The following is a 24638-nucleotide window of genomic DNA, read 5'->3' on the forward strand; positions in this document are numbered from 1 at the left end:
GCGATAAATCCTTCCTCCATTACTGTTATAATGTACTGTTATAATGTCCCCCCCCCCCCACCTTCTGATTATGTCCCATGCCATCTATAAGATCGAAGATTCAGTTTTTTCTAGTCTGTCCTAAAACAATGGTCAGCTGCCCGTATGAATAATGAAATAGGTTTTGCCTGCTGTAATCTTCCCCCCTGTTCATCCTGGCCATGGACGGGTTTCTCAGTACTGTGATTTCTATGTGAGTGACAGTGAACAAAATTCCCTAGCCCTTGTTCCCAGTCCCGGTTCTTTTTAGTTAAAAAATTCCCCCGTGTTTCCCTGTTGCGCTACACTGGAGGAACAGCAACAAAAAAAAGGGCATTTTACACAAGAAAGGCTCGAACTTTGACACATATTTTCTTGATTAAACTAATTTGGCTGGTTGAGGCCTCATATTTGCCTCTGATAAACTATTTCAATGACTTAGGAATTCTGTCTTCTCAGCAGAGGAGGCGCTGTTGTAGCAGCAAAGATGGCAACTCCACATGAAAGCTGATATTAATAACATAGGGCTTAATATTCAGTTATCTTTCTACTTTTTAAAAAAAAAACAACACAAGTGTCTTACATTTCAACATGCATTGTTTTCATCTGAGTCAAACAGAACTGGCACAGATGTGAACATTTCCAAGTTTTGTGGGAGTCTTTTGCCAGATAAGAGAATAGGAGCAGACTTGAAAGGAGGTCATGAACAAATACCCTGCCCTGCTCATTCCTTAAGACTATTAGGATTCACTGTGTTTAAGTTGTAAACCCAAAATACTTCTTTCTATTGAGACTTGTTTAAAGTGTCAACTCCATGCTAAGAGTCAGGCATTTTGTTTATTGTATTGTTGCGTCACCTTATACATTATTAAAGACTTTTTTTTTTTAATCCTAAAGTAAACAACAGCTCATCATCAAGCATTATCAGAGAAATCAGCGGACCTTTTACATCAGTGTTTTCTTATTGCTGCTTAACTTACTCATGTGCAACATGGTAATAAAAGACCAACACATTTGTAAAAAGAGTTGTGTTATTGCAAACAATCACATTAGGTTTCCTTTCATATTGATATGTCACCTTGTCACATACATAAAATTTCTCCACCTTTCTAAAAAATATTGTAACATTTCATCAAAAAACATATAAATATAAAATACAAAAAATATAACCTTGCACTAGATCTGCTGGTGAATACAAAACCCTGACAAAAATATAAAATGACAACTGTCAACTATATTTAAATGCAGACTTTTGAATATTATATAGTTATATATATAATATTATTATATATATAACTATAACTGCTGTAACTAATAATGATAATAATAAGAAGAAGAATATAACACAGCACCTGCAGATATTCAAGAGATGCCATGTTACATTTCAAATGTTATTTCCGAAACGGTATAGTTTTATTAGGAGGGCTCCATGGTGGAGGTGGACTGTCTCCGAGTATCGCTTTTATCCGTCTTTCTTCTCTCTTTCTCTTCTGTTCTAGATCTTTTCTTGCCTGAAGGGAAAAATAAAATAATAAGATAATAAGAACTAGAAACAGTTCCATACACCACCACCACAAGCACCTCTGAGTACTGGCAGATCTAAGAAAACTGTCAGCATTATGTAAGGAATCACCCTCAAGAGGTAACACTGCAGGCTAGTGGTGACTGCTTATGAAACCATCTGCCTCAAAAACAAATAAGCAAGCAGCGGCACCTTGGGTGCCCTTAATCAATGGTATCCCATGTAATTACACTTACCAGCCAGTTTTCATACATTTCCAAGGCCATTTTATCTCTCTCTTCTTTCATGTATCCTTCCTCCTCTGCTTTATTTTTGATTTCTTTGCACTCCCTCATGGCTTTTTCGTGGAGATCATCTTTCTTCTTTTCACACCTTAATCATTTAAAGAAAAAGGTAATAGTTATTCGTTTTTGAAGAGGACCACTTCACCGTTCTTGTTTTTATTATAGAGATTTGTTGATGACACATGGCTGCCATCTAGTGGCTGATAATTTTCATACCCAAACAGATTTGAGTGTGATGGAACAGCACTATTTTTGACCCTGTGAGAGCTGGAATGTTTACTTTCAGAGCCCAGTAAAATGTTTAAAACCAAGATTAATAAAGCGATGTGATGCATGCATGTCAGCATTACAACAAAATGACAGTGACTTCTAACCAAAAGTTGCACCTAATGGTGCTGCAGCTGTGAGACTGGTTTGGCTTTACAGTTAAAACATTTCAGCAGGTGCTTGCTTCTTTAGGGCCTTTTTCTTTTGAAATTACTTTGAACAACACACACCTCTGGCCAGAACTGCAACAGACATGAACCCTTCTATCAGTAGACGTCAATGCAAAAGTGCTATATTGCTATAAAAAGACTGAATATTTCATCATTCTTTAAATAAGAGAAATATATAAATAATAAATGACAAAGTCAATGATTTACACTCACCAGTCTGAAAAAGCAGATTTGCTCTCTTTCTTTCTTTCTTCCTCTTTTTCTTGCTCTTTTAGCTTCAGTTTATTCTCAGCTTCTCTTTGTTTTCTTAACTTCTCTTTGAGTAGATGATCGTTCTCATGTTTCCATTTTTCAAACACCTGTAATGGTAATTAAGTTATCAATAAACTTTCCTCCGACACACAGAAAGGCTTGTGATATCTTTCAGAGTAATGCAGAATAGATCAGCGATATACCTGTTTAGCAGACTGTCTTTTTTCTTCTTTATCTTCAATCGCTCTCTGTTCTTTTCTCAGCATATCTTGCTTTTCTTTGGCTTTTGCTTTGAGAGTTTCTGCTTTCTTTTCTTTCCAAGCCTCATATGATGCAACAGCATCTTCCTTTTTCGCTTCTTCTTCCTGTTTGTTTTCAGAAAGTTGGTGAGGAGTATGCATATATCTCTAATAACCATGTGTGCCTTGTAATCTTTAGATATGTTGTACCGTAATTTCTGTCCACAAAACAGATTATTCACCCTTTTCTTTTTTTCTTTGAGCATTTCCTCTTTCTTCTTCAGTTGCATGTTCTCTCTTGACTTTTCCTTTTTCTTTTTAAGCCATTCCTGGTAAGAGTAGACAGTGATTTTTGTTGACTGAGAATGCAGTGTAGATACTGGGATGCCCTCTATTGACATAAATAATCAGTGTGCAAAACTCGTACACATCTTTCTTGTCCAGGAGTCCAAAAACTGTAACTTTGATTTCTGCCTCCCTGGACTTGCAAGACTGGTAAATGTTCCCTTTATTTTTTCATTTCATTATATCAGGTAAAGTACAATATTTCAAAGCCAAATTCTGTACCTGTTACCTGAGAGTAATGTAATAATAAATGTGATAAAATAGAAATTATAAATGGATCAAATCCTTGGATAGCAGAAATTACAGTCTACTTGCAAAGAAATACAGTATACACTATATACATACATATATATATATATATATATATATATATATATATATATATATATATATATATATATATACATACATATATATATATATATATACATACATATATATATATATATATACACATATATATACATATATATATATATATATACACATATATATACATATATATATATATACACATACATACATACATACATACATACATAAATATATATACATATATATATATATATATATATATATATATATATATATATAAAAGATGACACACTGATTGTGCAATGTTCTGCACCATAAAACATAAAACACAGAAAACACGCGGTCTAGATTTTCAACCACAGCAGTCTGAACTCTTATGTATGCTTTGCTCCTTCACATTGTTTACATCCAACATACAACTAGAAAAGAAAACACTGGCTTGTTATCACACTGACCTGGTAAATGGCCGCTCTGAGTGAATCTGCTGCGTGTGGCTGAGACTCTTGTAGTGACACTTTACAGTCCAGAACTTTGAGAGTTCCCAAATACTTTGATTCCACTTTTCTGGAGCATGCACTCTGAGATCTGTGGGTGGTCTTTGACTGAGAGCTTGAAGTCCTAATTTAAATAAAGTAAAATTATGGCCATTCAAGTTATTATCGTGATTGATCCATGATGATCTTGGTACCTATTGGTCGAGCTTGGAGAGAATGACCTACCTGGTGTCAAATGACTTTTCCTGGGTGTGGGAGAGTTGAGCAACAGAATGATCTGAGTGATCTCCTGAGCTTTCCTGAATGAAAACAATGAACAGATTTTATGAAACTGAAAATAATAAGAATAAGAGACATAGTCCATGTAATATGAGGCTAACTAAAAGGGCAAAGGGCACTTTGAAGAATGTCTTACATGAAATTCTTCAAATGACGTAGAGTACTTTGTCCCATGCTCTTTGCCGTCATCAGAAATGAAGTCATCTAAAATGAGAAATTATATATCAAGAAGATTAATCAGTTAAAAATACAACTTAAAAAAATAAGGTTATTGTGTTGAACAGGCCAATTATTACCTCTGGATCCAGAATCAACTGTGGACTTGGAGAAGAGCTGTGACTGCTCACTTTTAAATGTAGAGGATTTGCTGAGGCTGTATGAAACTGCGTGATCCCCATCTGCCCACTACGATGACACAACACAACAAACGTGCTCTTATTAGAGAACCGTTCTGAAACTGAAAATGCAGAATAATCAAGCAATGACACATACTTGTGGACTGTAGCTCCTCATGGCAGTGTTGCTGGATGTGTCAGCGGAGAGGGGAATGGATGCAGAGGAAGTCTGGGGCCTGCTGAGGTCCTGAGACTCAGTTTCTTCAGCCAGCTTCTCTGCAGCGTGAAGGCTCAATCCCAGAGTCCGTTGTCTTGGTTTGGGTCTGGGTGGCTCCCTCTCAGTAGCACTGTCTGAAATAATAACAGTTGTGGAAATATATGTACATGATATACAAAATTGGCATTGATAGTAAGAGATAGTTGTAAAACAGTGTAAACAGACCCGCTGCTGGCATGTGGTTGAGGTCAGATCCTGATAGATGTGGAGTCTGAGAGCTTTCTTCCATAACAGGGTTGCTCTTCTCCTCAGGACCTGGAGTTTCCACCACACTGCTGTCAGATGGTAAAGGCAAAGGCATGTCCAGAAGGGTATCATCCGAGGTTTGGTATGACAGAGATTTACTTGAGCTCTCTCTTGTAATTTGGGGATCGACAGACTCCACAACACTGTTTTTAAACTCTGTGTCATCTTCACTGACATTTGTGGAGTGTTGTGAGGAAAATGAGCTGTTATTATTGTTGTGTCCAACAATGGAGGAGTCTGGTGGCTCGTTTTCACGTGACTCTGATGCTGTTGTGTCTTCCAAGGGAGAGCGGATTCTTTGGGTTTTCAGGAATGAAACTTTCTTTGTTCTCTCGTGTTTGCCTTCATCATCTGAAAGTTGAAAGTCGTTGATTTTGGCTTTACTCTTCCCTGCCTTAAAAGCATCGGTTCTCTTTTTTCTTGATTTGAGGAGTTCATTCAAAAAATCTGTGAAATGTAGAAATGTAATTCGAAATTTATTAAATGACAAAACAGATGTAGATGTGCAACAATTGATCAATAGAAAATTAATCTACAACTATTTTGATGACAGTTTTAGTCAGCTTTACAGAGAAAACATCAACATTTGGTGGTTGCAGCTTCTCAAATGTGAAGATTTTATGCTTTTCTTTATTATACATTATTAACTATAAAATTGATATTTTTGGGTTTTGGACTGTTGGTTGGACAAAACAAGACACTTGAAGACGCCTCCTTAGCCCCTGCAAAGTTTTAAGAGGCCTCTTTGACTATTTTTTGACATTTTAACGGAGTAAGTAATCGACAGATTAATTGATAATTAAAACAACAGTTAGTTGTAGCCTAAGATAAATAGACAAGATAATTGTAACTTAAAGTCCTATTGCTAGTTATTTCTGGAGCTTTCAACCGCATCACAACTTCCCTCCTAAAGCAGGTGGTTGCTGGTCAACTGAGCAAGACTGACAGATGTGGATGAAAACTACAGACGTATATGACACTGGGCTAAGATTTCTCAGTCAAATGAGTACTTCTACTTTCCTCCTCAAAATTTAAGCTTAAGGTGTTCAAACCTTGACATTGGAATACAAACCCGGATAGATGGAGTACAGTAATGGTGCCTGCTTTAGGCATATGGTCTGTTCTACTGATGTTCTGCTGCTATTCTTGTTGCCATCTGTCATTTTCCTGTGAAGAGCAGGATTTGATAATCAAATAATTGTTTTATTCATTTTTCGAGCAGAAATGCCTAAAATATCCTTCATCCCATCTTGGGGAATCATATATGGAGAGGTGACGCTTTTCTGGTCCTCCGCTGGTCAAATAGAACAAGCTATTTCAATATATAAAGAAAAATAACGCTGAGTTGGAGTACTTGTCAATTTTTTCAGCAAGTTCAGTCAAGTTTGCATTTGTACTACTACCACTTGATGTGGCAGAGGCTGGACTGTTCAACCATTCATCCATTAGTTTTAGCTATATATTCTAACGTCATTCTCTTACCATATCATAATTTCTATGTTTCTTTTTGTTTTTTGCTGCAGTTTCTTGTTATTGATTGGCCAATGTACAGTACTGTGCAGTACTGTGCAAACACTTCGGATGGTTAGGGTCTTATCCGTCACACAATCCAATCAGGGAGGCATCTGATTGGACCCAAACTCATTCTGCAGCATGACAACAATCAAAAACATGCAGCCAGGGTAATAAAGAACTATCTTCAAAGACTAGAACAAAGAGCCCAGAAACAGATGGTCTGGCCCCCAAAGCGCCCTGATCTCAACATCATGGAGTCAGTTGGGGAGACGGAAGATTTTGAGACAGCCTAAATCCACAGAGGAACTGTGGCAAGTTCACCAAGATGTTTGGAACAACCTTCCTGTCAAGTACCTTTGAAAAGTACCTGTTTGCAAGCGCACCAGGGGGAATTGGTGCTGTTTTAAAAGAAAAGGCCGATCACATGAAATGTTGATTTAATTGTACTGCACTGCACTTTGTATGAAGATAACTATTCATGGCATTATTTTTGAAAGCATCCTCACTTTAGTGTTAGTGTCTCAAACCTTCCCACGGGGGGGGGGCTGCTTAAAAGGAAGAGACAATAAACAACCCTGAATCTTGATCTTGTGTACAATCCAGCGTTAGCTAGATATTTTGATGCTCTGACATCTTACCATCGTCGTCCTCATTGAAGTCATCGGAGTAGGAGTAGAGATCTGTTTTCGTTTTGCTTGCCCTGGCAGAGACAGCAGCCTGAAGTTCATCCTACAAAGACATCATTTCAGGTTGACATGACACCTCATAAAAAAAGCTTCAGAGGGCTGTCGGCTTAACTAATCCACCACCTTCTCCATTTCTCTTTTAGTAGAATATCCAAAGCGCATACGATCATTTTTCTTACCTGAAATGTTGTTCTTTTCGATGTTTTGGGGCTTTTCATGTAAGCCAGTTTGTTGAACTGCTGGCTTGTCATCCTGAACACTGTAAACACGTCCCTCTGATTGCGTTTACTGACATTAGCATGCTAGCTACTGCTCGCTAAGTTTACTGTAATGCGTGGATAGCTAATGATCTTCCCGTGCGTCCTTTGTGGCTATAGTGCAATTGTACAAAATCCTGATTGCCACATGATTGTTGTCTGGTTTATAACACGCCATACAGCTACATAAAAGGTGTTATCTAAAGGCCCACTGACATAGCTACAGAGGACTAGCTAACTTGTTGATGGTAACCCAGGGAAACCCGCTTCACACTGCGCATGCTCAAACAATACCAGAACAAGTTGGGCTTTAGTCGACTGATTTTTTGTATGTGCGGCTATATTTTGGCATGCCATTTTCCGACAAGGGGCCACTTATAAATGGTTTATACGCTGTAAATGGGCTTTGTTTATTGTTTATAAACTCGCTTCTTTACATGTATCTGGCCCCCGGATCAATGGTGGAAGAAATACTCAGATCTTCTATTTTAATAAAATAGCGATATCACACGGAAGAAATACAGTGTAAAAGAGTTTACTTCAGCAAAAGTATTAGCATCAAAATAGATCAAAGTACCACAAGTAAAATAACTCATTAGGCATTATGGCTCATTTCAGAATACTGTATTGTATTGTGTAATAATTATTCACGCACTAATGTGTACAAGTACCCTCCATGTCAGTGCTACTATTATGTGCCGCATTAGTGGATTGCTAATATTGATACATGTGTAAATACACACAACGTTGTGGCTGGGCAATATGTTCAACGTGTAACAAAGCCAGGCTATATTTAGGCTACATTTTAAAATAAATGTAGATTAAAAAGTATATTTTCCTAAAAATCTGGTGGAGTAAGTATAAAGTGCCTTAAAATGGAAAAACTGTACTTACAGTAAGTACAGTAACATTAGTAAATATTCTTAGTTACCTTTCATGCATATTGCTTTGACAAATAATAAAACACTCAGTTGGCATTGCTGCAGCTGTATGTGTTGAGTTTGAGCTGGAAAAAGAGCTGGCTTTTTCACTAACAACGCTGAAGGCGTGTGTATATATCTGCATGAGTGAAATGAGGAATGTTCCAACAAGCACAAACACAGCCAGGAAGTAAGACTGAATTCTTTTTATTTTTTGTTTTGTTATTGGAAAAGTGCATAGTTGAAGCCCTTTTACTCTTAAACAGTAACAGTGTAAATCGAGGTCTCCTGTGGTACTAGATAGTCCAGCTGTTCATCTTTACAATCTAGTATGGCTTCCCCTTCATTATTTACAACTACTTATGGTTTGCCCAATATTTTTCTTCCTATATCTCCTCCCTGCCATATCCGAAGCAAGTCTACTAGATGTATTAAAAAAAAAATGAAGAGGGCATTTGCTGATATGGAAATGAAGAGTAGCCAGCCACTGAAGACAGTTAGTGTGAACTCAGTACACAGCTGTTGCAGATATTCTTCAATTGTAAGACTATATCAAATCTGAAATCACAGATACCTTAGAAAGTAACACAAAACCTAGATACACTTTAATAACCATGTTTCCTTCATAGGGGCACGACAAAGATCTTGACAAAATACAGTCAGTCACCAGAAAAATATCTTCTAATTCTATCTTGAGATTGTGTCAGAGTGATTCCCCTCTGTAACTGAGGCTGTGGTATGTGGCGGTGTTGCACTGTGTTACAAATATCCATCCACATGTACACACAAACGTCTTTCACCACTGGGGTTTCCATTTATCTGTTCTCTAACTGCATTTCAACATTTAATGTAGCTGGACCACCTTCTGTAACCTTATTTAGATGTAAAATCAATAACTTATTAAGCAGATGTGAGAAAATCTTGTGCTAATCATAAGGAAACATCATAAAACTTTTACTGCAGATGTTTCCATCGTCCTTTCCCCAACGTAAACCTAAAATAAAAATGGCCTCAGATATTGCTGTTCTTTCACAAAATGTTGTTCTCTATCAGTACTGAAACTAGAGCCATAAAACTACCCTGGCAATGTTTGAAAATGCACCTTTTCATTTCTTTCCTTTTCATTGGTTTGACACATTAGTTGTGAAGTATAAACTTTGGATTGCTCCCATTAATCAGACTGCTGTGATTCTCAGCAAGAGAAGAACAGGCCCTCACCCCCACGAGGCCACCATTTTAAGACAGCTACATCAACACACCATCCAAATGAATCAACATACCACAACAAAAGTGCTAATAAAATATGATTCTCGACTGCTAAGTCAGTATACAATAACAATTTCAATCACAAAATAATTACAGTACACACAATCATCTTAAAATGATTAAAACTTATTGTCTGTGCTGAGTATACTGTTTTAAAATGACCAGACCTATGTAACCCTGTTTGCTTGGAGTTTATTTCATATAATCTTTCAAAGAGACTCTTGACCGAGGGGAAGAATTGTCATCTGTTTTGTGCATCAAATATTTTGTTCACATTTTATACAATAACCAATAACCTATTGGAAATGAATTACCCACTTCATCACTTATACTACAGTAACCAAACCATCTGATATTTAAAGTGGATATAATCCATATTTTCAGGATGAAAATGTATCAAACGGAAATGTGAAAACAATGTGAAAACTATGTAAAAGGGGTTGCTGGTAGTGATGAACATACAGAGATTTATCACCTGAATCTGCAGCTCCAAATTTACAGAGTTTTATAGCAAGTTTCAGCTCATTGTTTAGCTGTCTCGCTAAAAACCTTATTGTTTTGGTACACCCTCACCGCTCTCGCAGTGTTTTCAGACACACTGGGCAGCTGTTTTCAGAGAAAGGCTCTAAAAACCCGCTGAGCACTACCTGCTCAGCACTAACCCAGTTAGATACTTGGCTGGTGAATACAGTGGAGCATTTAGCAGCTAAGATCCCGATATTTCCCTCAGGGGTTAACAGAGACCAAAAACAGAGCGAAAAGAAAAGTAAATATCGGACTTATATTCATCAGGTGGATACAGACACGACTCCGAATGAATGCTCATGTTGCTCCGTGACTGCTGGATGTTTAAATAAGCAACTGTTTGCCATATCAACGTTATAAGGTCATTGTTGTGTTCAAAACATGTTCTGACTTGGCCAAAAAACAAAATCAATATAAAGGGACAAGTATGCTCTTGGAAATATAGTTTATAGTATATGAGAGATCTGACTATTTGCTGGCTCAGGAGAATATGTAATCTGGATGTAAACACAGAATATGAATCCACCGCATTAAAATCAATATGCCATCTTATTGTGCATGAAATACTAACTCAGACTTCAATTTAAGCAAATAAATCTATTAAAGTCAGTCGTTGTGCTGGTTTGAATATGCTATTAAATGTGATATGTCATCATTACTGGCACTGTTAAGAGTTGTAACTGTAAAGTGGAAAGAGAGGAATGTTTCAAAGAGTCTAAAGAACCTGCCACACTTCATTACTCAGCAAAAACCAGAACAACAATTTAACTGCCCTGAAAAAAATTCTCTGGTGCCCCTCTCCCTTCTCCTTCGACCATGTGACACATTCTTTCATTTTGAACTCATGTCTGAGCCCCTGAAGATCTGTCTGCACCAGAGCTGAGAAAAGGAACTGACTCAGAAGGATGCCACACCTCTGGATTAAAGATGTGGCGAAGTAAAATGTAAAGCCCAACTGATGCATCAACATGCCGATATTGCCGGCCCGAATGGCCTTATCACAGGTACATTATATCAGCATATATGTTGGCAGAGATTTTTTAATGTATGTTTGTTTGTGGTTATTACAAAAACTGCCACCACTGTTTATGTTGTGTGTTTGTGTAAAAAAAAAAAAAAAAAAAAAAAAAAAAAAAAAAAAAAAAAAGAACATTTTGAAACACTCAAATATCATGTCTGCATTGGCCTCATCAATCCAGCATCAGCTGGGCTCTAGTAAGAAGAATCAAAGACAGATCTACCCAACAATGCTGTGTTATTAGAAAAAGAAAAAAAGCACAATATATATGTATGAAGGTTGACAGGGAGGTTATGCTGTCTTGGTCATAGTTACTAGCTAACTGTGCAGCTCCAGTCAGAGCAGGTGGAAGAGTGCTGGTAGTCTGGCTCCGCTGCTAGTCAACAGGAGGAGCTGGGGGCTCTCTTCCATCGCTCTGTAACCCAAGACAGGAAGATATTATCACTGTTACAAATATAACTCTAGTTTTGTCTCACAGAATAAACATATAGCTTCTGGTTCCTTGTTTTGCTCATCTTTAAAAATAATGACCTCACAACCTGGAACTGTAAAACAAGCAACTGTAAAATACTCGACTACATTTAAAATTGGTGCTAGCTGTAACTTACAGCGTGGAAAACATCTGATGAAAAATACTCAAATACTAAAGTTATTTTTTTGCCAGCACTAGCATTCTGTGAAGTCCACGCTGTGCACAAAGTTTTTTTTCTCTTTTTAGGCTTTTGTATGCCAAAATAACTATATATAAGATCTATAAATGTAGTCAATGCCTAAATAACTGCAGAACAGAAATGATAACTAGCATATAGCAATTTAAGTACCAAACAGCCTTCAATATTATACTATTATATAATTTATACATTTCATTTCTTTTTTTTCCCCAGTGTTAGTATTTATTAAATTGAATTTGCATTTGGACTCTTTAAATCCACAAATGATGTCATATTCAGTTTCATGAGAAGCAGATTCTCATTCTCTCTTACATTGTGAGTCATTGTCCACGGGATTCTTGACCAGGCAAACCAAGACAGTGCAGTGACTACATGTGAGATGACATTGTTTGTGATATAAAATATGTGTGGTCAGTACTGACATTGCGGGGTCCAGTGGGTTTGCCTGTGGGACGGGGACCCCTGAGACTGGAGGGGCGCAGCAGGAACAGGACCAGAGCCACCACCACCCATCCCATCAGAACCATGGGGAGGGTCAGGTCACCTCCTCCGCCCACTTGCCCACTAGGACCTGGCACTGAACACATGCACATCTTTGTACGTCACACACATAACCTACACTAACAATTCTGATTTGAAAACATGTTTGAGTGCGGCCATGCTTCCACATGCTATCACATGTTATGAAAAACAGAAGGTCTAACGTGAGCTACGTGAAGAAGTGGTCATACATACATTCCTGAGGGCACTCTGTGTCTGTGCAGTAGGACTGAGATTGCCTCAGCTGAAAGACAAAATACGGAAGAAATAAAGTAGATGTGAGCGAAGAGAAGGAAATATAATGTCATACATTTTCCTACTCTGTGACTTTAATGACTGCATTATTTACTCTGGTTACCACTGCCCTCATTTGGGGGGAGAGAAACATGGTTAGAGACAATGCTAATAAAACTTTGCGAGTTCCTCATTACATCAGGTATGCAAACATATGACCCACTCACAGCTGTTCCCAACGGCACACATTCACATGTGGATGGTGCGAATCAACCATCTGAGGTTTGCCTGCTTTCTAATACTGCAGCTTTCTGACTGAAAAAAAAAGCTGTGCAAATTCTTTCATTATTTGGACAACACCCTTTCCTGCTGTAAGCAAATCAGACAACCCCCAGGGTGGTTTCAAGCTCTGAGCCAACTACAGCTTGCCATGCAAGTTACACCTGTGCACAAAGAGCCAATGAGGTCACATGAACAGTGACACAACTTAACTACAAGCGGTACTCTTTAATACCCCTCAGAAACAGTTTTTACTTCATCTTTTACAGCACACTTTTCATTAAGAGGAGCCAGAACACTGTCTGTTGTCAGGTTTGCATTGAGCAAACCAGACAGACAGTGCAAGAGAGTGAAAACGTCCCTGCGTGGCAGAGCTGATCGGTTCTCAAGATAAACACTGAGCAGGAACCAGGATATGTTGGCTCAGTGTCACTGGGTGGCTTTTCATTTCCTTCTACCCTGCTTCTCTAGATACTTTCATTTACCTCACCGTTGTTAATCTCTTTGATTCCTTCACTCGACATCAGCAGGAGATATTTTCACTTCACGCTGCAAACTTGGAAAAACTTTGACTTGTCCCTGCACCTCAACTCATAATGTCATAATGGAGTCTGTCACCTAGATTTCAAGGCACAGTGAAAGCCCCTCAGTTCCAGTACTTACCAGGTTGATGAGACGCCTCATAGCATACTCTTGGGTGCAGATGCACTCACAGGGGTCAAAGCCTCCCTCTGCCATCTCTCAACAGACAGTGTTGTCCACCTTGGAACAAAACAAAAGTACTGTATTTAACTAGGATGTGCATGAACAAGTGAGAGAAACCTAATGCTGCCTGTTGTCAGTGCTGTGCTCTATTGTCGTTTCACAGGAACACGCAGATTAGGGGGAGGAGACTGCTCAGTTAGGACAGTCTGCAGATTCTGTGAGCTCATGCAGTCTAGATGAAGGCTGTCACAATTCTCTCTGTATTTATGTTTTCTAGCTGTAACAGGACATGCCAAGCTCAACCATAAACTGCCAGGTAACACGAAACGTCATTGCATTTTTGCTCTGCAGCAATGTAATTTCATAGAGACTACCTTAAAAGTTGAAAGTAGAACTAGGAAATAAATACATAAATGCCTTTATTGTATACCTGCCTTCAACATAACACTAGTTAGGAGTCCCATTATAGGCTAATGATGTGTTCACATCCTCTGAGATGGATAGAAGAGATGGGAAAGATTTTCACATTTGCAAGCCTTCACATCATCCAGATGGTTGTATGATTATGAAGTTGGCGTGTGAGGATTAAAATACTGAGCACTGATAATATAAAAAAAATTGTATCCATCAAATATGAATTTGAATACAGTGAACAGGAGTCTTTGGCTCATGTAAGGCATCCATTTTTCTTGTTTTCTGGCTTTTCTGTATTAGGCTGTGCCAAATAGGACTAAAGTCTGAGTTTTCAGAAAAATCTGTTTCCCAGTCATAATTACAACTTCAAAGTTGACATGACTGCTACAAGTCAGAAAATCTAAATGATCATAACTCCAACCCAGCATAAGAGCTGTTTAAGAATAGTGACCATGATACATACAGAGCAATACATTTTCTTTTTAAAAATAAACTGTTTCTATTACAAACTATATTGTACATTAACAGGTTTATGCATTGTTCTGTCTGGAGAAACTAAATGTCTTCCGTACTGTGTCCTTACATATGGATGGATTGACAATAAAGTTGTCTTGACTCACTGATTCTACATAACCTTAAACATATCTTTAGCATTTCTGTTCTGCAGTTTCTTCTCATTTATTGAAAAATGTACAGTACTGTCTACAGTCTTAGCCATCACACAGTTCCATCAGGGAAGCGTCTAATTGGTCCCAAATTTATAGCAACGATCCCAAACATACAGCTAGAGTTATAAAGAACTATCTTCAGACGCAAGAAGGACAATGAGTCCTGAAACAGATGGTCTGGGATCACATGAAGTGACAGAAGACACTGAGACAGCCGTGAAGTCACAGAGGAGGTGTGGCGAGTTCTCAGAGATGTTTGGAATAACCTCTCTGCCAAGCACCTTTGAAAAGTATCTGCGTGCCAGTGTACCTGGGAGAATTGTTGCTGTTTTAAAGGAAAAGGTGTTCACACAAAATATTGATTTAATTTAGGGTTTTCTGTTTACTGCACTTTGTATGAAGTTAACTATCCACAGCAATATTTTTGAAAGCGTCTTCTCTTTACTTATAGTGCCTAAAACCTTTGCACAGGTCTGTATATTAACGAACTGACAATAAAGTTATGTTCAGTTGTGAGTCACTGTTTCTACATAACCTTAAACATATCTTAAGCATTTTTTTGTTTAGCAGCTTCTTGTTATATTCTGGTAAACATTTGTACCCACAACAATATGCCAATATCGGTTGTTATATCGGTCCGGCCACTGTCTAGCTGAACGATGAAACAATAACATGAAAAATCATGTAAGCCTACCAATTTAACCAGTGCATTTCTAAGGTCAGTGGTCGAACGATTAAGTATCGATCACTCTGCTCGACCCCAAAATGCTCAAATGTAAACACACACAGTATGCATGCGTTTATCTTACACACATTTGACTCAGTTACAGACAGTTGCAGCTGCCATATGAGCATATACACGTTATATTTTCCGTGGGTGGCCGCCTGCATATTTCTATAGTGACGAACAAACCAGGCGGCCAGTTTAACTCGACCCTGCAGAAATCCAGTCAAAGGCAGCCCCCAACACTTCTTCCCGAACCAACCCACGAGTTCAGCATCTTGCTCTCGACCCGATTCCGCCAACGCTGGACTAGCTGCTTGCTAACCTAGCTAATACACCCGGAGAAAACTCACAGCCATGTCCTTCTCATGAACATATGATTGGAGACAGATGTGACAGCGTGCGGCACCGAAACACAAATCACTCACTCGAGCTTCGTCGATGTTCAGTAAACGTCTCCTGTCGTTGAAGGGCCCCGGGAGGTGGAGGTGCTGCTGCCGCCGCCGCCGCTGCTGCACTGCTACTCTCCACCGACACCGTTAAATTTCAGACATGTCAACCGACCGTCTGTGTTTTGTTTAATACACGTGAACCAGCCAGCTATTCTTCACGACGCACATCCGGGACCTTCCGCGGTGGGCGGGTCAAACGTTTCTTGTTGGGCCAGAAGTTTGACGAGCGGGCCTTTGGGCCAATCACAGCAAGGAACGATTGTCACGTCTGCATTGTAAACAAACAGTCCAGCTGTCTGTCATCATACAGAGGCAGATGAAGAGTTCCAACATCTGTACAGCAGTTTAACCACATATAGGGTGGTAAAATGAAACTGAACTCATATAAACAGCCAGTCAAACTCTATGTATAAATTAATAAATGGTTATACAAAATTAAGTCTGCGGTTGTAAATGTTAATAAACTGTTTATAAATGAACTTTGGTTCAGATGTCATGCAGCCAATTTCCAAAAGTGTTCAAAGTCCATCAGAGGAACCATTGTTTTATTTATTTATTTTTTTACCTCAACCCAACTCAACTTTATTTATATAGCAACTTACATACAAACATGTAGCACAAAGTGCTTCACATAAAAACAAAAAGCTGCTTCACTGGTATTTCTATGGAACACATAACATACAACAGAACATTTAAAAGAAAGGCAGAGGATGACTTTAGTGATCTGGATGTACCATAGATTTATAAACAAGTAAAAGAATTTTAAAAATCAATTCTAAAAGGTACATGTAGCCAGTGCAGTGTCTTAAGAAGAGGTGTAATGTGATTTATTTTCTTTGATTTTGTTAAGATTGTTTTCTTTTAGGTAATTCAGTAAAAAGCAAGAATGAGCATTAAAAAAAAAAAAAGAAGATCTAACTTTGCTAATATTTTGAAGATGAATAAAGGATGGTTTTTTGGTTTTATGACTTTATCAAAATGCAAGTCAGAGTTAAGATCTGATCACCCCCAAATTTGTGATTTGTGCTTTGTTTTCTGAGATATCATGCATTACAGATTTTCTATTGCTGCTTTTGTTCCTATTAAAAATAATTTATTTCCTTAATTTAAAAAAAAAAAAAATCCATTTATCCATCCATATATTAATGTCAGTGAAAACAAACGAGCAAGCAGTGGACTGGGGTGATTTGGGGAAACAAAGATGAACAATTGTGTATCATCGGCATGAAAATGGTAATTGTCATGGTGATGGTTAATAATGTGTCCACGTGGCAGCATAGTAATAACAATATTGGGCCGAGAATGCTTCCTTGTGGAAAACCATATTGAATACTATGGGTCTCTGAAATGTAAAGACCCAGACTGGTAAAAAAGTTTTTCAGTTAAACAAGAGTAAAACCAAGCTAAAACATGGTCAGAGAGACCTGCCAATTTCTCCGTTCTATCAGTTGAAATTTTATGGTGCATAGTTTGGAATGCAGCACTGATCTAAAACAAGGAGGACAAACACATTGTTAGAATCCATGGTAATTCTTAGGTCATTCACAACTTTCAGTAGGGCAGTCTCTGTGCTGTGGCTTGCTTGACAATTGAACTGGAGCTTTTCTAAAATGTTGTTATTGGTTTAATATCAAGTTTGGTTAAAAACTAGTTTCTCTAAAAGATTATCAAGCAAGGTGAGATTAGAAATGGGTCTACACTTATTCTACTCAGAGTAGCCCTGACTGGATTTCTTGCGGGAAGGTTTGATCATTGATGTTTTAAAAGCAATGGGGAAGAAAGAGGAGTTTATTATTCTCATTGTTTCTTGGGAGAGGCTATGGTAGCAGGGTTTAAACAGCTCGGTTGGGATAGGGTCTAAAACACAAGTGGAAGACTGTTAATCACTTCACAGATGGCCATCCTTAGACATCTTATTAAAAGATGACATCATAGCTGGAGGCCAATGAGCAATGAGATCGCAGAGAGTTTGTGTGTTTGTGTATTTTAATTGTACTATGGCTATTTTTTTTTCTCAAGTTGATGATCAGAATACATCCTCCATCACTGTCAATTATACAAATATATAATTAGATTGTTTTGCTGAAGGTTAATTACATTAAACTGTAGCCATGCCTTTTGACCAGCCTGTCTGTCAGTCCGTCAAAAGTATGCTATTGGATGTGATGGTCAATAAACATTTCCATATCATGTAAAGTGAGAAATGGTTTACACAATTTCATATTTCATATTATATAATATTATTGGATCATTATCACTTATCCATTAATGTGTAAGCAGAATTATCATGCTGTGTCATCTCGAGGAGGAGATAATCTTGTTGCGTAGTTGTATCATATTTTCCACTGGAAACGTCTCCCTAATGAATTAAAGAACTAAAATGACATGTGCTATGTTGGAGGAGGATTTTCCACAATCTGGCAACCCAAAAGTTGTCCTTAGCAATGGTTTATAACAGGTCTATAAAGCAGAAGTAAATGATGCATTAACGGTGAATAAAGCATTTATTACAGCTTATAACCATTTGATCAATTGTGCCTTATCAGAGAGTGGTACTAATCTGTGATCTTCCTTTGCTAAATTTTATTTTTTGCCACTAATTCTAATTCATAAAACAATAAATAAAATACCCACAAGAGATCACAGTCAGATTTATAAATACTGACTGGTAACAGCGCTGGAAATCAGATGTGTTCAGCACATGATGAAAAATGTCCAGAGGGCAGGTTTGAAAAGAACATACACCCATGTTACTCTACCCCCGGAGTTCATTAATGAAAGTTCCAGCTTGTACTGTATTTAGCCGCACTGTGTGTGCATGTTCTGGACTGACTGACTGACGCTGTCCGCTGGCAGGCAGGCAGGCAGGCAGCAGGCAGTCCGACGGCAACGGTGAGCTGCCTCTGAAGTGAAAAGAAGCAGTAGACGGTGAAAGTGAAAGGAGGGCTACATAACTGTGGAAAGCACCGCGCACACAGTCCCCATACAGACAGACAACACAGGGAGAGAGGCCCCGGGTCTATCGCTTCCAGGCAGCAGCGGCGGCAGCAGCAGCAGCGGACACAGCCATGGCTAACATCGCGGTTCAAAGGATCAAGCGGGAGTTCAAAGAAGTTCTCAAAAGCGAAGAGGTGCGGTAACGTTACAGGCTTTTTTTTTCTTTACTGAAGTGCAACTCCGTCTTTTTTTTTTTTATTGTTTCAATTCTATTACAATGTAGTGTGTCAGCAGACCTGAATTACCTTTGCTAACGTCGGGTCCCAGTCCTGTGTAGCAGTAGGTCAGGCCTCAGCAGGAGAACTTCAGCTATAGCTTTAGCTTGATTATCAGTATCTGGCCGAGGCTCTCCGGTTATGTCAGGTGGGTGTGTTCAGGAAACACCGGGGATCAATTTGACAGGCCCTCTGTGTCTAACATACAATACCGCATACCTTTGGCTAATTACTTAACTAAAATAAACCTGGCGTATGTGGGCCACAGCACACGCCTCATCCACGATACGGTATCTGTTTACTAACGTCAATTCAGTTACTGTCAACATGGTTGAGCAGCCTTTAGCTTGCTAACGTTATTTTGACACCTCCTCCACAGTTAGCATTAGCTTGCGGTGTTGTGTTATAATGTTTACCAACTTCACAGACTTATTAAACATTAATCAGCTGTTGGTTTCAACGTGGAGGGGTTGTGGATATTCAAAGTGTGTGTTTTGTCTGCCAAGCCTCGTTATTATGGGTTTGTAGTTAACTTTTGTTAGATTGGCTCTACTAGCAAGCTATCTCTGTTGCTAACGCAAGTGTCCTAATGCTTTCTGTGAAACTCTGTGGCAAACAGACTTTGTTATTATTATTTTTTAATATAGAACATGACAATTACTTTTCTTTTAACAGCCAGCATGTCTGTAGTTCCACATTTGTGTGTGAATTCATACTTGACAGAGACATGTCAGGACACAGGCTGAGACCTGTGAGTTCATAAATACCAGGGTATGTCATTGTGTCCCTCTCATTTGTCCCAATTTACAGACAAGTAAAAACCAGATAAAAGTAGATTTGGTGGATGAGAACTTCACAGAGCTGAGGGGGGAGATAGCAGGTCCTCCAGACACACCATATGAAGGTATTACCACATGCCTTTTGCTTGCTTAGATATTCGCAGCAAGATTTAAATGTTATTAATTCTCATGATAAAACATTTTTGTTGTTTTTCTTTCTTTTTCCAGGTGGCAGGTATCAGCTTGAAATAAAAATCCCAGAAACCTATCCTTTTAACCCACCAAAGGTATATGCTTCAGTATCTTTCATGTAGTCCTCTGTGAAACTTGAGTACTTGCTGTATATCCTTTGCCTCCTTCTCTCACTCTTGCCTTTACACACACTGTTGTCCTTGTTAGAATCATGGTTTTGGAGTAAACATCATATTCTGGTCTCATAAACCTTGATATTTTAATCTGGTTTTGAAAAACCTAAATATGCCAATTGAATTACTGTGGTAGAAAGCAGAATACTCTGGCTTGTAAACATGTTATTCAAGTTTCTTATCACTGTCTGGCATTTGCACAGGTTTCTAACTCAAGTTACACAATAATTTGTTGGTAAAAGAAATACTATAGTAATATATTATACAGTGAGAATCTGCATGCTACGATGAAAGATGAGAGTCTGATACTAACAATGTGGGGGCGAAACAGTATTTTTTTCTCCAGTATTAGGGAATTACTGGTGATCAAATGTAGAAGCCAAATCAATCAGAGTCCTCGCAATAGAAAAATAAACTGATTTATCCTTCACTGTAGCGATAACTTAAAAGGGACAGAACAGATAGTGTTTGAGATCTTGAGGAATCAAAGACACACCTCTACATAGATGAACATAAACCTGGACACTGCAAAAAAAAAATAAATATAAATATAAATATATATATATATATATATATATATATATATATATATATATATATATATATATATATATATATATATATATATATATATATCCAGGAAGCTGGAAGACCAGGATTCTGAAATCCTCTATGACAGCATTTGATATTTTATAGTGCAATATATATGCAAAAGATATAATAAAGTTCCTTGAAAATCTATTGAAGCTGTTTATGGATAAAATAACCAGGGAAGAATGTCTGTTTCTGTCTTCTCCAGTGAAAGAAATACCTGACAAATGACGATACTTTAAATGTGTAAATGTGTCCGGTGTAACCAACACTTGCTTCCTTTTTGCTGTTGCCTCACTCCTAGTTTCTACATAACCTCTGAAATCTGTCTTCCTTAGGTACGTTTCATCACTAAGATCTGGCACCCTAATATAAGTTCTGTGACAGGAGCAATATGTCTGGACATTTTAAAAGACCAGTGGTGAGTGAGACATGTTTGAACCCTCTGACCTATAGTGCTCAGTGTTCCAGCATTTAGACAAGTAAAAAAACCCAACTTTTGATCTGTGTCACCCAGGGCAGCAGCTATGACACTGCGGACAGTGCTCTTGTCTCTACAGGCTCTCCTTGCTGCAGCAGAACCAGATGATCCACAGGATGCAGTAGTAGCCAACCAGGTGAGAGAGACACTTTGTGTTGTTTGATACAGTAATACTGCCAAGCGCAGCCCGAGTACAACAAAGGAACTTTTGGTAGGATCATATTCCTGCAACAATGTCTGGTGCTGTCATGTTTTTGTCAGTGTTGTTCTGTGAACGGTCAGAGGCATCTAAACACACAGTCTGTCTCTCTGTTCCTTCACTTGTTGCTGATTTAAAAAAAAAAAAAATTTAACCATGCTTACTGAGGTCTCTCTCTCTCTGCATCCTCAGTATAAGCAGAACCCAGAAATGTTCAAACAGACCGCGAGGCTGTGGTCTCACGTCTATGCTGGCGCTCCTGTCTCCAGTCCCGACTACACACGTAAAATAGACAAACTCTGTGCCATGGGCTTTGATAAGGTCAGAACCATATTCTTTTTTCATTGTAGAGACGTAATGATCAGTTGATTGTCAGAAAATTAATTGGCAGCAGTTTTGATAACTGATGAATCATTTGAACAATTTATTTATTTTCGTCTTCTGTGATAGTAAACCTGAAAATTTGGGGGTTTTGGACCCTTTGTTCAGATGTCACTTTGGACTTGGATTTTATCTACTTAAGATAAACTCTTTTCGACAGTTTTCTGACATTTTATAGACTAATCTACTACTAAAAATAAATGTTAGTTGCTGCCATATTTGACAGCATGCTAGTCAGAGTGAAAAGGCATTGTGTAGGCTCCTTGAAGTAAATATCAAAAGATGTACTCATAACAAGGCCCATTTTATTCAGACCTAATTACCATTTCAAGTGTTTCTCTCACTTGTATCATAAGATTCACAGTTGGTGTTTGTAAGTACATACAACTTATTTCCTTTAAGTCGTTCTTTCAGTTTTTACGAGCTTGACATTTACAAATGACAGATTACGATTATTTTTTTATTCGTCTTTCCACTCACATACAGAATGCAGTAATAGCGGCCTTGTCTTCAAAATCCTGGGATGTGGAAACGGCGACAGAGCTGCTCCTCAGTAACTGAGAGCCAGCCAGGTGTGAGGATCCCAAACCGACTCCCTTCATCACAGCATCAGCTCCTCCCCGGCACATTCCGCCTTTGCCTTTTGTTTCACAGACAACACCCCATCCACCACAGCAGTCTGAGTCTTCTTTTTATAACAACGTTCATTTGCTACAAACTAAACACTGGTAGCACCACAATCACCAATATGCACACTACACTGTGGCCTGTCTGATCCCATATGTCCCTTATTGCTGAGTCTCAGAAAATCAAAAAAGTGTATCCTTGTAATAAGCCCTGAAAACTTTCAGCCATGCATCTTGTCTTCCATGCCTTTTAAACATATTGGCTCTGGAACTTTTTTCACAAATTCGTGTTCCTTAATATTGCAAAGAATCAAACGTAACTGCCAACGCCTGGTGGATTTTCCAGGGTAAAATTTGAAAGGAAATCCTGCATACTGCTCTCACAGCACATCACCATGTACTCTTTCAGCAGGAAGTTGGACCTTGTGTTAGATTATTCTCTCTCGTATGGACATTTAATACTGTAAAAGGTCTGGCTGGATTTACATTTACTTGACTGGATAGTGTCCTGTATGAGCAGTGTCACGGATTCTTCCTCAACAGTTAATCAGAGATGCTTCAATCATCTGCAGAGGTTTGGATGTACAAATGCTTTTCTTTCTGTCTGTAAAAGTAGAAAAGATCCCACAGACATCCTCAGACATCTGCACACATACACAGAAGAAAAAGGTTATCTGTAAATAGATGCGTGTAAATTTGAAAATACAATGGGGATATACTTTTTTTCTTACATGGCATTGTAAAACAAATTATTTTAAATATAAACTATGCCTAGTTTACAACAATATGGAGGAGATCTTTTTATGCTTTTGTGACCCATGAGAACCCCTCCTGATGGGAATGTCCTGTTGTGTTGTCTCTTTAAGGTTGTTGTTTATAGGTGGCACAGCCAACATCCTGGCCTTAATGGCACAGGAGGTGACAGCCAGCTCTGGCCCCTGAAGGTCATTACATGCCACCTTCTCTGCTAAACCACAATCCAACCTTTTCGTGTGTCTTTTATTGTCCTTGCATGTTCTACGCTGCCTTTATATTTTGTTTGGCTAAATGATGTGGTGATGGGGGTGTCTGTTTGATTCAACATCCCTTCAGACTTGTGGAGCTCGCAAGACTCTTTCTAATCTGTGGAAAGAGACACCTGGAACTTCTGCTCGATAAACCACTCAAGCACACCCAGTTTGGCGTGAAATCAGTAGGGAACCAAAGCCTTTTCTGTTGATTTTACGAGTATCTCGCTGGAAAAATTACTCCTCTGCTCTGAACAGATGTCTGGCACACCTCAAGAAGAAATGAGTGGTTCTGAAAAGTTATTAAGGATTTGAGTTTGCAATGCAGTGGTTTTATTTATTTATTTTTTTTTTTGTACTCATTTCAGAGCAATCATTTTCAACAATAGGCACAGATAAGGATTTGCTCACCCCCTCAGTCCTGAGGGGAAGCTTTATCACTGCAGTAGTGCAGCAGTACTCAATCAAAACCTTGGCCATATATACAGGTAATATAGGTGACGTCCTATATTCCCAGGCATGCTTTACTATACAGCCAAATAAAGTGCTCATCGAGGTTGTCTTTGAATGATGTCTTTTGAGTCGTTAAAGAGGCTGGAACTCCTCTGCTATTCTATGAAGCAGGTAGCAGGCCTGTACAGTGTTTTCACACATTCTGATTTGAGGTACATGAACTGTAAAGAAATGCTTAGTATATAGAGAAGTGGGGTGTTGGTACATCCTCACACATGGCCTTTTTTTCTTTAAAAAGACACAATCTTCCTTTTGCTTGCCCTCTAGCTCAGTCCCTACCAACACAGTGGCATATTACAGTACTACATGGAGTAATCATGCAACCATCTCTGCTGACATTGAACGAGTTTCCAGCCAGAGCCAAATAAAATAAGTTCATAGTCGGGACAGAATGCACACACGATCTCCTTTACTTGTAAATAGTCAGGTCCTTGATAATGAGCTGTCTTGTTATCACTAGAGTGCACCATTGATGGCTGGATCTATATTTTGTAAGAAAAAGAAAGGACAAAAAAAGTAAAGAGCCCCCCCCCCTCCTCCTGGTGTTCTCACTATGTACAATATTGC

General features: G+C 38.5%; 3 protein-coding genes across 5 annotated transcripts; 1 reads left to right on the plus strand and 2 right to left on the minus strand.

The window, feature by feature from the left end:
* Nucleotides 1-1264: 1264 nt before the first annotated feature.
* On the minus strand, nucleotides 1265-7766 carry map9 (microtubule-associated protein 9). Its single transcript, XM_071505319.1, has 13 exons — nucleotides 7424-7766; nucleotides 7197-7287; nucleotides 4963-5490; nucleotides 4678-4871; nucleotides 4482-4590; nucleotides 4322-4389; nucleotides 4132-4205; nucleotides 3868-4030; nucleotides 2995-3081; nucleotides 2717-2878; nucleotides 2475-2620; nucleotides 1777-1912; nucleotides 1265-1529 (listed from the first exon to the last, which is right to left on the minus strand). Exons 1-13 carry the CDS (start codon nucleotides 7493-7495, stop codon nucleotides 1410-1412), a joined length of 1950 nt encoding a protein of 649 aa, XP_071361420.1. The 5' UTR covers nucleotides 7496-7766; the 3' UTR covers nucleotides 1265-1409.
* A 3569-nt stretch (nucleotides 7767-11335) lies between these two features.
* smim14 (small integral membrane protein 14) lies at nucleotides 11336-19296 on the minus strand. 3 transcript variants are annotated; one of them, XM_071505323.1, is made up of 5 exons: nucleotides 19160-19296; nucleotides 13618-13716; nucleotides 12637-12685; nucleotides 12324-12478; nucleotides 11336-11645 (listed from the first exon to the last, which is right to left on the minus strand). In XM_071505323.1, exons 2-5 carry the CDS (start codon nucleotides 13690-13692, stop codon nucleotides 11607-11609), a joined length of 318 nt encoding a protein of 105 aa, XP_071361424.1. In that variant the 5' UTR covers nucleotides 13693-13716; nucleotides 19160-19296; the 3' UTR covers nucleotides 11336-11606. The 3 variants fall into 3 exon arrangements, with proteins under 3 accessions (XP_071361424.1, XP_071361422.1, XP_071361423.1); XM_071505321.1 differs by lacking the exon at nucleotides 19160-19296 and adding an exon at nucleotides 15894-16062; XM_071505322.1 differs by lacking the exon at nucleotides 19160-19296 and having other exon boundaries at nucleotides 13618-13821.
* ube2kb (ubiquitin-conjugating enzyme E2Kb (UBC1 homolog, yeast)) lies at nucleotides 18724-24126 on the plus strand. The gene is made up of 7 exons (XM_071505320.1): nucleotides 18724-19048; nucleotides 19940-20033; nucleotides 20137-20195; nucleotides 21203-21285; nucleotides 21382-21481; nucleotides 21737-21865; nucleotides 22412-24126. Exons 1-7 carry the CDS (start codon nucleotides 18986-18988, stop codon nucleotides 22484-22486), a joined length of 603 nt encoding a protein of 200 aa, XP_071361421.1. The 5' UTR covers nucleotides 18724-18985; the 3' UTR covers nucleotides 22487-24126.
* Nucleotides 24127-24638: the final 512 nt, after the last annotated feature.

The sequence above is a fragment of the Trachinotus anak genome, unplaced genomic scaffold (assembly GCF_046630095.1).
Source record: "Trachinotus anak isolate AG129_WGS33_773 ecotype Australia unplaced genomic scaffold, CSIRO_AGI_Tana_v1 ptg000019l, whole genome shotgun sequence".
Classification (NCBI taxonomy): Eukaryota; Metazoa; Chordata; class Actinopteri; order Carangiformes; family Carangidae; genus Trachinotus; species Trachinotus anak.

What these genes read in the sequence shown, in the direction of transcription:
- ube2kb (XM_071505320.1), top strand. Translation starts at nt 18,986, where the DNA reads ATGGCTAACATCGCGGTTCAAAGGATCAAGCGGGAGTTCAAAGAAGTT. An exon ending in TCCAGACACACCATATGAAG is followed by an intron (nt 20,034 to 20,136) that starts GTATTACCACAT and finishes TTCTTTTTCCAG; the next exon opens with GTGGCAGGTATCAGCTTGAA. An exon ending in ATCCTTTTAACCCACCAAAG is followed by an intron (nt 20,196 to 21,202) that starts GTATATGCTTCA and finishes TGTCTTCCTTAG; the next exon opens with GTACGTTTCATCACTAAGAT.
- smim14 (XM_071505323.1), bottom strand. Translation starts at nt 13,692, where the DNA reads ATGGCAGAGGGAGGCTTTGACCCCTGTGAGTGCATCTGCACCCAAGAG. An exon ending in TGAGGCGTCTCATCAACCTG is followed by an intron (nt 12,686 to 13,617) that starts GTAAGTACTGGA and finishes TTTGTCTTTCAG; the next exon opens with CTGAGGCAATCTCAGTCCTA. An exon ending in AACCCACTGGACCCCGCAAT is followed by an intron (nt 11,646 to 12,323) that starts GTCAGTACTGAC and finishes CTTGGGTTACAG; the next exon opens with AGCGATGGAAGAGAGCCCCC.
- map9 (XM_071505319.1), bottom strand. Translation starts at nt 7,495, where the DNA reads ATGACAAGCCAGCAGTTCAACAAACTGGCTTACATGAAAAGCCCCAAA. An exon ending in CTTCAATGAGGACGACGATG is followed by an intron (nt 5,491 to 7,196) that starts GTAAGATGTCAG and finishes TACATTTCACAG; the next exon opens with ATTTTTTGAATGAACTCCTC. An exon ending in AAAGACAGTCTGCTAAACAG is followed by an intron (nt 2,621 to 2,716) that starts GTATATCGCTGA and finishes TTACCATTACAG; the next exon opens with GTGTTTGAAAAATGGAAACA.